The 12,084-nt window shown below is 39.8% G+C and overlaps 1 protein-coding gene across 5 annotated transcripts in view; it reads right to left on the bottom strand.

Annotated features, from left to right (window-relative positions):
- Positions 1–12,084, bottom strand: part of IL1R1 (interleukin 1 receptor type 1) — a 39,650-nt gene that overhangs the window by 9,984 nt on the left and 17,582 nt on the right. For all 5 annotated transcript variants that reach the window (XM_023552602.2, XM_010593568.3, XM_010593567.3 and 2 more), the window contains 5 exons: positions 10,357–10,423; positions 7,223–7,457; positions 6,919–7,108; positions 5,912–6,080; positions 4,627–4,692 (listed from right to left, as the gene is read on the bottom strand). In XM_023552602.2, coding sequence (XP_023408370.1) covers positions 4,627–4,692; positions 5,912–6,080; positions 6,919–7,108; positions 7,223–7,457; positions 10,357–10,423 — 727 coding nt within the window. The remainder of the gene's footprint in view (positions 1–4,626; positions 4,693–5,911; positions 6,081–6,918; positions 7,109–7,222; positions 7,458–10,356; positions 10,424–12,084) is intronic.

Below are 12,084 nucleotides of genomic sequence, written 5' to 3'. Positions count from 1 at the left end.
GTAACTCCTCCGTGCTCCCTCTTCTCAACCACTGGTAACCATGAATAAACGTTTCTCTAAGCATCTACCTGTTGTAGGCATTTCGTATAATGAGATCATACAGTTCCCATGGTTTTGTATCTGACTTATCTCATTTAGCACGTTTTCAAGGTTTATCCAGGTCATAGTACTATCAGAGCTTCATTTCTCTTTCTGGCTGAATAATATTCCATGGTAAGGATATACCACATTGTGTTCATCCATTCATCTGTTAAAGGGCACTTGGGTTGTTCCCACTTTTTTGTTCTTGTGAATAGTGCTGCAATGAACATTGGTGTACAAGTATCTGTTTGCATCCCAGCTTTTGAGGCTTTTGGGTATATATCTGGAATCACTGGGTCAGGTGGTTAATTTTTCATTATTACGGTTAATATTCCAATGAATATCCTTGTATGTCAGTATTTGTACGTATCTTGAGGGATTACTCTGACTAAAATCTGGAAGCAGAATTGAGTTAAAGGAGATACGTATTTTAAAAGCAAACCCGCTCTCCTAAGCAAGGCTATGCCAGCCTACATTCCCTCCAGAGGTATATTTTGATGCCATTTTCCGCAAACCCTCCACATACCAGCATTTTTGGCCAGTCATTGCCAACTGAGAGATGAAAAAAATTCCATTTAAATTGTCCACTGCGTTTCTTAAATTCGAGGTGAACTAACGTGTTTTACATAAGCTTAACGCTCACTTGTGTTTCTATTAAGAGCTGTTTATCCAGCCTACTGTCCATTACTTCATTATATTCTCCCCTTAACCTTACTGCTGTACAGGAGCTCTGCGTTCACCCGAGATACTAACTCTTTGATCATACATGAAAAATTCTTAAAATAGAGTTTGTTGCCTTTTTTAATCCTTGTTAATACGGAGATTTTTCAATGGGGATTTTTTTTTTTTTATCAAGTTTATAAATTTTTTATTCTATCTGTCTTCACTAGTTTTTTTCTACTAGCCCTCTCTACCGCCAAGTCAGGAAAATATTCACACACGTTTCTTTTTAGGTGTGTAATGTTTTCATTGTAAATTCTTTAATCTGTCTACCATTAAATTGATATGACATAAGGGGGAGCTTTAACTTAATGTTTTTATCCAAATAGGCAATCAATCATTCCACAACTATTTATTGAATAATAATTCTCCTCACAAGTGGGTGATGCCATGTTTAGCATAAAATAAATTCTTACTTTAGGCTTTCTCAGTACATCTGACTGCATCTCCTGATACCAAGGGTGCCACGCTCTCTTAATTCCTGCAGTTTTTGAATAAATAGTAATATAATTTAGAGCTCTTCTTCCCAAATTACCTTAGTAATCTCATCATTTTATTCTTTCAAGTGAATTTTAGAAGCACTTGTCAATTTTAAGTTTGTTCATATTTTTACTGGGATTCCATTAAATCTAGAAACTAATCTTGAGTGTCAGTATCTTTACAATGGCCAGTTTTTCATGTAGGAAAAGCATACATATCTCTGTTACAATTCTCCTTAAGTTGGTGTTTCTGGTGCTTGTTACCATTTTGGCCCTCTTTGAAATAGCCTTTTCAGACACCTTTTTTTTTTTTCCTAATTGTACTCCTTCTCACGAAATTTTAATACCACAGATACACTGTGTATCTCTTGAGAAGATTTTTCCATTCCCCAAGAACCAATTTCTCACCCTTGCAGACAATATTGCTGCCTTGAGAATACATGCTTTAAATCTCTCAGAAAAAAAACTTTTATTTTTTTTTAACTCCCTTATAAGTCCCAGAGCCCTGGTGTGCGGTGGTTAAGAATTCAGCTGCTAACCAAAAGGTTGGCGGTTTGAATCCACTAGCTGCTCCTTGGAAACCCTACGGGGCAGTTCTACTCTGTCTTATAGGGTTGCCGTGAGTCAGAATCGACTCGACAGCAGGTTCTTATAAATCCCACATATTTTTTCTAAGATATTTTATAGACATTTCTAAGACATTCACTGTTGCGTGTGGTATCTCTTTTCCCTTATCACGTTCCCCAGCTGGTCAGTGCTGAATAAGTCTAACATTGCAAAATATTAATTTTATATACTATCAATTAATAAAATATTAATTCTAATTTTCTCCAATAATTCTCTTGGGATTGCTAGGTAAATAATTACATGATCTTCAAATAATAATATAGTTTTCCACCCTTACTTTAAGCATACTTTTATGGATTGAATTGTGGCCCCCCAAAATATGTCAGTCCTGACCCCAAATAGGGTTTTCTTTGTCACGTTAATGAGGCCATGTCAGTGTAGGGTGTTTCTTAACCCTAATTACTTTTGAGATGTCGAAACAGCAGACAGAAGCTGAGAGAAGCAAGGACAAACAGGTAAAGGTGGATGTCACGTGAAGATCACCAAGGAGCTGAGGGACAGAAGCTGAAAGAGACAAGGATCTTCCCCCAGAGCCCACTGAGAGACAGCCTTCCCCTGGAACTTGTGCCCTGAATGTGGACTTCTAGCCCCTAAACTGTGAGAAAATAAGTTTCTGTTCTTTAAAGCAACCCATTTGTGGTATTTCTGTTACAGCAGCACTAAGAAACTAAGACACGTACCTTGGCTCTTTTTTCTTTTACTACATCGGTGGGCACTTCTAGACCATGTTAAGTAATAATAGTTACGTAGGCACACTTGTCTTGCCCTTGACCTCAATGAGATCTCTATTGTGTTTCACCATGAAGAACGTAAGTGACGACTGGGTTCAGACTGATGTTATTTATTATATTAAGGAAGTATCCCTCAACTCCTATTTTTCTACAGTATTTTATTGGTAATTGGTGTCAAATTTTATCAAACGTCTATTTGACATCATTCAGGATAATTATATGGCAGGGTGGCGTGTGCCTCTGATCTACTGCCAATGTGATACATTAAAATAATTCTTTCCTACTACGAAGCTGGGGCCCTGGTGGTGCAGTGGTTAAGAGCTTGGCTGCTAACCAAAAGGTCAGCGGTTTGAACCCACCAGCCACTCCTCGGAAACCCTATGGAGTGGTTCTACTCTGTCCTATAGGGTAGCTAGGAGTCAGAATCTACTCTGTCCTATAGGGTAGCTAGGAGTCAGAATCTACTCTGTCCTATAGGGTAGCTAGGAGTCGGAATCGACTCAACGGCAGTGGGTTTGCAGGTTTTGAAGCTACTTTTAGATTTGGAGATCAATACAACCTGAGTTTCAGAGCTCTAAATTATATACTCAGTGGAAGCTAAGGCCATAGTGGCAAAAAGTGGTTCTTGGGAGAGGGTAAGAAAATTTTAGCTATTACAGTTGTCTGTGGCTCTCCAAAGGGCCACAGTACATTAAGAGATACATATATTATATATGTGGTATGCAAAATCCAGAGCAAGAGAGAGAGGATTAGGAGAAAATGTAAAAAGTCTCTGAAGGGGAGCAAGAATGAAAAAGGAGGGCAGGGTGGGGCACTGAGAAATACTTCTCTAGATTCCATTTACCCAGATTTAATTCTGAATTTCCACATTTTCATTTCTATCTAAGAATGTCTTTCTATCACCTTCCACCGTGACTAACAACAGCTTGGTCAAGTACAGAATTCTCAGGTCACAAACTCTGACTTTCAAATCGCTGTATAGCTGTCCATCATTGGTACACAGTTGCTGTTACAGAAGAGAATGCCAGGTTTTTAAAACTGACATAGAATCTGCTTTTATGTCCTGACCAGTGTTGTCCGGTAGAACTTTCTGACGTGATGGAAATGTTCTGTATCTGTGCTGTCCAATACAGTAACCACTGAGCCAATACAGTAACTACTGAGCCCTGGAAATACGCCTTCTGTGACTGAGGAGCTAATTTTTTTAAACTAAGTTAAATTAATTAATTGAAATTTACATGTACGTACGTAGGCACACATGACTAGTTGGCTACTGTACTGGACAGTGCAGGTTTGGATGCTTGTAGGATTCTTTCTTTTTTCTTGAGATAAAAATTTTTCACTAATTAGGAAAAGTATTTTTACACAATGATGATCATCTTTTTGGACTGCCACCTTTCCGTTCTGCCTAAAAGCTTAGCTCTGCTAATAAGAAATCCATCCGTGTCTGTCAGGTAAATCATATTTCTCGTTTCTAGGCCCGCTGACCTTTGCCTTTTGACTGGTGTTTTCATGGTTAGTAACTGTCCATAGCAAAGTAGAGTGAACAAATCAGGCATGGCTAGACCTTTGCCATAAGAGGTAAAAAAAATCCACAGAAACATTTTAAGACATAATTTGCGCTCCTTTCCCTCTAATTACAGATCTATTTAGGAAATACCTCAGGCTACATGTGTAGTAAGGGGTCCCTGGGGGGTGCAAAAGGTTAACTAACACTGCTCAGCTGGAGGTTTGAGTCCACCTAGAGGCACCTCGGAAGAAAGGCCTGGTGACCTACTTCCAACAAATCAGCCACTGAGAACCTTACGGAACACAGTTCTCTGACACACACGGGGCCACCATGAGTTGAAGTCGACTCCATGGCAACCACTTTGGGTTTTTTTTTTTTTTTTCCCTTCGGTATTTAAGGTACAGTTTTTATGTTAAGCTGGAGTTCAAAATACTGATTTCAACGCATCCTGAATTTTTTTTGATGGTAGACCACTTACCCAATTCCATTTCCATTGTCTCATTAACTGGACTCTCAATCACAGGCCTTCCGACCACACTTTTCCCTAAAAGAAAAACATTCACAGGGACTTCTAAGTCACTTACAAAAAAAAATCACGAGTAATGGCAAATAGATTCAACGGTCTCTTCCAGACATTCCCTCAAGTGCCCAAAGCACCTGTGGCAGAAGGAAGACAGAAGACAAGAGGCAAAGAAAGGAAGTCAATGCAGAGACCATGATGAACCGTGAATCCCTGCCCCAAAGGAGAAGCCATGAACGGCTGGTGCTACCAAAAAACACACACATCCGGGTTGTACTCAAACCACAACCCAAAACTCTGAGTCTTTAGACAAGTGCCTGTCTTAAAACAAATCAGGAGGAGATAGTGGTGGTGAAAAGACACTGTCCTAGAAGAAGTATCATTAACCAGACCAGCCAGCCAGTGCTAGGCCCGCATTTAAGAATTTCAACAATGATCCAATAGTGAAAGCCACACATTTACTGAAGGATGCCAAGTGTTATGGACTGAATTTTGTCCCCCAAACAAGGTATGTGTTGGAATCCTAACCCTTATACCTGTGGATGTCACCCATTTGGGAACATTTGTTATGTTTATGAGGCTTTATCAGTCTTAAACCTAATCACTGTTGAGATATAAAAAGAGCTGATGTGGCACAGAGACAAGCCAGCCCAAACTGGGAAGACCAAAGCACAAATGAGAATCACCAAGGAACAGAGGAAGGCCAAGGTTACAGAAGCCAAGACAAGGATCTTTCCCAGGGCTGACAGAAAGAGAACCTTGCCCTAGAGCTAGTGCCCTAAATTTGCATTTCTACCCTCCTAAACTGTGAGAAAATAAATTTCTGTTCTTTAAAGCCACCCACCTATGGTCTATCTGTTACAGCAGCACTAAGAAACTATGACGCCAAGCAATTTGGCACAGGGAAATTCCAATTTATTAAAACAGGTATAAACATAGTAATAAGTCCCTAAAATTAATCCGACTTTTATTGACAAGATTGACTTTGAGGGTTGATCCATGGCCAAGAAGGCCCTATATTCTGCCACAGCTCATGTCTGTTTCATTAGCAATGCGTTTAAGGCAAGAATGGAAAAACACTGCGTGCTATTTAAAAAAACAAACTAAACTTGCCATGTGAACTTTGGCATGCCGTTAACCTTATTTTGGATCTCTTTCCACCACAGACAACGAAGACAGTATTAAAATCATGGTGTCTGGGCCTTCCCAGACCTAAGCTGCTAGGGTTGGAGCTGTGACTCACCTACAGGAGTAAATTCTATGACGCGGGTAATAGGATATTGCTTTTCCAAGTGTATATAGGACACACGGCAAGAATATTTCCCTCTATGTTCTTCAGTGACATTTATTATGATGAGTTTATTTCTATCTCCAGCAAAGTTTATATTGTCAAGAACTAAAGGTTTGCAATCCTAGATGAAGAGAAGAAGAATTGAAAACCAATTAATAACTTTCCCCAGTCGTCCAGCCAAAGGAATTCCATTTTTCCACATCAGCAAATGTTATATACAATAAAGTGACTAGAAAGTTTCTTTGCATACAATGAATGCTTAAACACTATTTCTTTTTTGTTTGGTGAAAGTTAATTATGTTCCTAGGTTATTAAATTTTGACGCCTATGAACCTCGAGCTATGAAGACAAGTGAGCACAATTTATTTTGTAAGGAAAACATGTTTCGGGAAATTTTCTTAGCAATAATGTACTTTCTTTCTTCACAGCTTTATTTTGTATGTCTTGAATTCTACAAGGTGATTCCCCATTTAAGCTCCAATGGTCTAGCAGCTGAAAGGTACCAAAACATCGATGTGTTCTATAGTTTTTTTTTTTTTTTAATAGAATGCTAGTCAACTACTTTTGCGGTACTTACATAAACCAGCAAGTTATTTGAGGACTACTTAATGTCATTAACAATACACAACATAACATACTTTTAATAAATATCTCTTAAAGGCCTTAAATGTATAATCAACCTTCTCTTTAAATGTCTTTTACAACTGCTACTATTCTCAGTTGTACCTTACTAAATTAAAAGCAACGGTAAGTTTGTTACAAAACAGTGTCTGTTAAGCTTCATATTAAATGAATGCAGTCTTACAAATCTTTTTAAATTTCCCAGTAAGTTCCACCCCTCAAATGGAAAAAAAATATGCACAATGAAAAAGCGTTCTGCAGATTCGTCCTATTGTCCATGACAGAAAACTCTTTTATTTGCTAGAAAAGTAAAATACCACTTAAAATACAATACGTACCTTATACCACTGTATGTTGGAGAGATCGTTATTTTCATCTTTAAACAAATGTAAATTAGGGCACACCAGTGGTCCGTTTTCCCCAATGGGTAGTTTCTGTGGAAATTTAGCTTGTGTGTTGTAACACAAGTTAGGTTCATTCTCCACAAATTTCACAGTTATTTTATTTTTGAGGCAGTAAGTTGAATTTCTAAAATAAAATAAGAATAGGCCAATTTAGCACTATTAAAGGATATTCATTTTTGCCCTCAGTTACTGGGAGTACCTAGCACACATTTCTGTAAGCTATTGATTCCGTTCTTACCTTACCACACAATAATAATCTCCTGAGTCTTCTACCTGAGCAGGGACAAACCAAAGTCTCTCTTTGAACTGATGAATCCTGGAGTCTCGTTCCCAAGAGACAAGTGTCTTGCTGTCATTTTTATACCAAACCGTAGTGTGTTTCTTTTCATTCCACTTAGAAGGACACAAACGAACAGAAATTTCATTTGCAGATGAAACTGAAACTATCTCAGGTTCATGTTCCTGGCATTTATCTTTAAAAGGGAGAAAGGAAAAGCACTTTCCATAAGAATGCGGTCAATGTTTCTTAATGGAATATCTCAATATAAATACATCAATTATAAACGCATCAATTCGTATTACAGATGAATGCTTTATGGCTTCACAATTAAGAGCATTATCTTCAGAGTCTGGAAGATTTATACTCAGTCTACCTGTGTCACTCACAATCTTTTCATGCAAATAACTCGCACCTTCTAGGTTTGTTTGCCAACCATGCCCTCCCCCCTACCTCTCCCCCCGGCATCCTGCAAGGTATTTTTTCAAGCACCCTGTGCTAATTTTTTTTACAGCAACATGTAAAAAAAAATTGGCATAGCCGCACTGACAAAAATAGCTTGGGGGGGGGGGAGTCGTTGTAAAACAAAGGTAGAGGTGCAAGTTATTTGCGTAGAAATACAGTAGTACCTCTGTGCCCTTGGACAAGTTATTTAACCTTTCTCACCTCCTCTATAGTACTCTAAAAGATGACGATAATATAGGAAGAGAAACTTCCGCTCTGGTACAAGATGGAGTAACAGGGACTACATTTACTGAAACAACTAAAAAAAATGGAAACATCTCACAACATGGATGAATTTGAGGACATTATGCTGAGTGAAATAAGTCAATTACAAAAGGACAAATATTGTGCGAGACCACCATGATAAAAAAACAAGAAAAGGTTTACACATAGGAAAAAAAATCTTTGATGGTTACCAGGGATGGTAGGGAAAGGAAGGAAAAATTACTAACTAGCAGAAGACACGTTGGTGAAGGGAAAGGCAACACACAATACGGGGGAAGTCAACACAACCTGACCAAGGCAAAGGAAGACACTGAGACACCGAGAGGAATGCAAGAATAAAGGGGAACTACAGTAATTGAAAATTTTTTTCTTTTTTTTACAGTAATTGCTATAACACAGACAATCCTGCAACAATAGTATTAACAAGCAATTGTTTATGAATGGATTCATAGGTAGATAGATATTCTAAAGAGGGGTGGGAGGGTGTAAGGGAGCACACCCACCTGCAGATATAGGTTTGGCTGTGAATATTTCCACATACATAACTGTAGGTGCTCCATGTATATTAATATAGACCACAGAGCACACAAGGGCCACAGTCGTGGAAACTCCTTAGATGTAACCAAACACCTCAAGGGATGAAGTTCCCAGGCTCGAAGTGGAAGGACCATCGACTCAGGGAACATCTGCGTCAACTGGTACAACGCAGTTCACAAAGACAACGTTCTGTATTCTACTTTGGTGAGTCATGTCTGAGGTCTTAAAAGTTGAGAGCTGTCATCTAAGATACAATTATTGGTCTCCTCCTGTCCAAAGCAAACGAGGGTGAAGAAAGCCAGAAACTCAAGGGACCAATTAGTCCAAAGGACTAATGGACCACGTGAACGACAGACTATATGACCCCAAGACCAGAAGAACTAGATAGTGCCTGGTTACCACTACTGACTGCTCTGACTGGGGTCACAACAGAAAGTCCCAGACAGAATGGGAGAAAAGTGTAGAACAAAAAATCAAATTCACAGAAATTACTGGCCTGACAGGGACTGGAGGAACTCCTGAGATGACAGCCCCCAAACACCCTTCTGACCCGGAACTGAAGCCATCCCCAAAGAACACCTTTCAAATAATAGGCAGGCCCACAAAAGAAGCAATAACACTCGAGACGAACATGTTCCTTAGAACAATAAATTACACGAGATCAAAAAGACAGCATTTGCCCAAAAGCAAAGACGAGAAGGCAACAGCAACAAGAGTAGTGATAAAAATGGTAAACCTTACGTAAGTCCTCAGGTAGACACATACTCTCCTATTTATCTGGGTTTTGCCTCATCACTCCACGAAAATTGTTCTGATCAAGATCGCTCATGACCTCTAAGTTGCAAAATCAAATAAAGTCTTAGGTACCAGGTCTCAGGGCCTTTGCAACATGCTGCCAGAAATGTTTCCCCACCCGCAACCTGTTATATTGATAGCTCCTTTTTTTCAGGTTTAACTCAAAAGTCAACTTCTCAGTGAGACTTTTTCTGGCCAAAAATTTAACCTCTGCCTACCTAACCACAATCTAACTTGATATCTCCCTTTCCTGCTGTTTTTCCTGCCTACGTGTATCACTACAGTGCAAATATACATGTACTTATCTAATGTGTTGTCTATCTCCCCTACTAGACTATAAACTCCATGCAGACAGCCATGTTTATCTGCATTATTCACTGCCGCTGTATCCCCGGAACCTACTGCCTGACACATGGTAGAGGCTCAATATATTTGTCGTAAAGTAGGAAGGGTGGAAAAGGGAAAAGGAAGAAATAGAAAGAGAAAACTAAGAGCTGTCTCTTGATGGTTTCCAACTGTGGTTCATAAAAAGTACACTTCACACCTCTTTCAAACATATGTGAGAATTTCTTATATCATGCTCTTTAATCAGCAACAAATTGGAAAAAAGACTGGACTAGGAATTTGGAAACCTGGATTTTAGCTCTTGCGCAAGACCTTGAACAAAACTATATGACCTTGGCTCTTAACCTTTGTGGGCCTCAGTTTCCCAATATGTAAACAGAGAGAAAGAGAATTGAAATGCTAAAGGAACCCTGGTGGTGCCAGCAGTTAAGTACTTGGCTGCTAAGCAAAGGGTCGGCAGTCCAAGTCCACCAGCCGCTCCTTGGAAACCCTCTGTCCTTTAGGGTCTCTATGAGTCAGAATTGACTCAATGGCAATTTTTTTTTTTTAAAGGAACTTCCAGAAGTACAGTTGTATGACTACGAGGCTCTGTGTCTTGAATTTCAACAGAAACAGGTAATAAAAATGACTCCGTTAGGTAATAATTGATTGCTTCAGCTGACAAGAACACGAAGAAATGGTGAACTTACCAGCCTCGAGAGAAGAAATCAGGAGAGCTATGAAACAAACAAGCCTGAGTAACACTTTCATATTCTCCTAGGAAAACGGAAGAGTGGGATAAAGACAAAAATAAAAACATTACTATTCCAGCAAATCTCTAAAACCAAATACAATGACTCCCTACCTCCCCCCACCCCATTCCCAAGTCACCTTGATAGAACTGTCTCCCTGCATCATTAATGCGGGAGCCCTGGTGGTGCAGTGGTTAAGAGCTCTGCCGCTAACCAAAAAGGCGGCGATTTGAATCCACCGGCCATTCCTTGGAAGCCCTATGGGACAGTTCTACTCTGTACTATAGGGTCACTATGGGTCGGAATTGACTCGACAGCAATTTTTTTTTTTTTTAGTCATTAATGTGGAGCCCTGGTGGCATACTGGTTAAGAGCTCAGGTTGCTAACCAGAAGGTCTGCAGTTCGAATCCACCAGCCACTCCTTGGAAACCCTATGGGGTAGTTCTACTCTGTACTACAGAGTTGCTATGAGTCGGAATCGACTCGTTGCCAGCTGTTTTTTGTTTGTTTGTTTTATCATTAATGTGCCCACGTTCAGCTCTGGTTGAAAATTGGTGACTTAGGGGACGGGGTGGGAGGAAAAAAATTTTAACAGAATTGGAGACAAACTCTGCAACCTAAGATTTAGAAAACCTCCATCATCTATCCCAACATACACTTCCAGCCTGAAATCCCACTTCAGTTTCCCTAAAAGCTTATCCATGCTACACTCAAAGCAGGCTATCCATTAGGCCCTAGATCACCTTGCCTCTGCTCGTGTGGGTTTGTCCCCCACCTAGAATGACTTGGCTCTCAGGACCCACTTGCAAAAGTCTACCCATACTTCCAGGTCCAACTCAAAGATCATGCCTTCATTTTATTGTGTAAGACATACAAACTTTTCTACAATATGACATAGCTACACAGAAATACACTGGAAAAGACAGAAAGGCACTATCATGTTAAAATTGGGTTGGCTCGTATGATTAGGTGATTTTCTCCCTGTCTGGGGTTTTCTGTGCCTTCTAAAATGTCTATAATGGGCATATATAAATCTTATCACAAAGAAAAAAAAAAACAAACTCCACAGCCCTTCTGTGTGATGTGAAACACCACACCAACACAGCATCAGCCACTATCAGCTGTAGGGCTACGTATTAACCGGAGGTCCCTGTATCTTCTCCTTTTGATTAAATAAAGCTTTACTCACATGGAGTCCCTGGGTGGTACAAACAGTTAATGAGCTTAGCTGTTAACCATAAGGCTGGATGTTCAAGTCCAGCCAGAGGAGCCTCAGAAGGAATGCCTAGTGATCTACTTCTGAAATAATTAGCTACTGAAAACCCTACGGAGCACAGTTGTCCTCTGACACACGAGGTCTCCACGAATCAGAGCCGACTTGACGGCAACTGCTTTTGGTTGTTGTTGTTCACATACGGGGTTGGGGTGGTAACCACAACAAGGCACTTGCCCAACACGGGGAATCTGTAAGGTGCACATGCTCATTGCCTAGCCTACAAAACAAAGTCACTACAATAATGTCAGATGAATGTGTAAGAAAACCCTCAGCCACCTCAGTGCCGCCTACCTTTCTAATCTTCATAAACCCAAATGAAGTGAACGTTCAGTGTAGGCTCTTTCCCTTTCTAAACGAAACTGTTACCTGATCCTGAACGGGTCTCCTACAGTAAGGTACACCAAAAAAA

Source organism: Loxodonta africana, chromosome 15 (genome assembly GCF_030014295.1).
Source record: "Loxodonta africana isolate mLoxAfr1 chromosome 15, mLoxAfr1.hap2, whole genome shotgun sequence".
NCBI lineage: Eukaryota > Metazoa > Chordata > Mammalia > Proboscidea > Elephantidae > Loxodonta > Loxodonta africana.
This window is presented reverse-complemented; position numbering and strand designations above follow the sequence as displayed.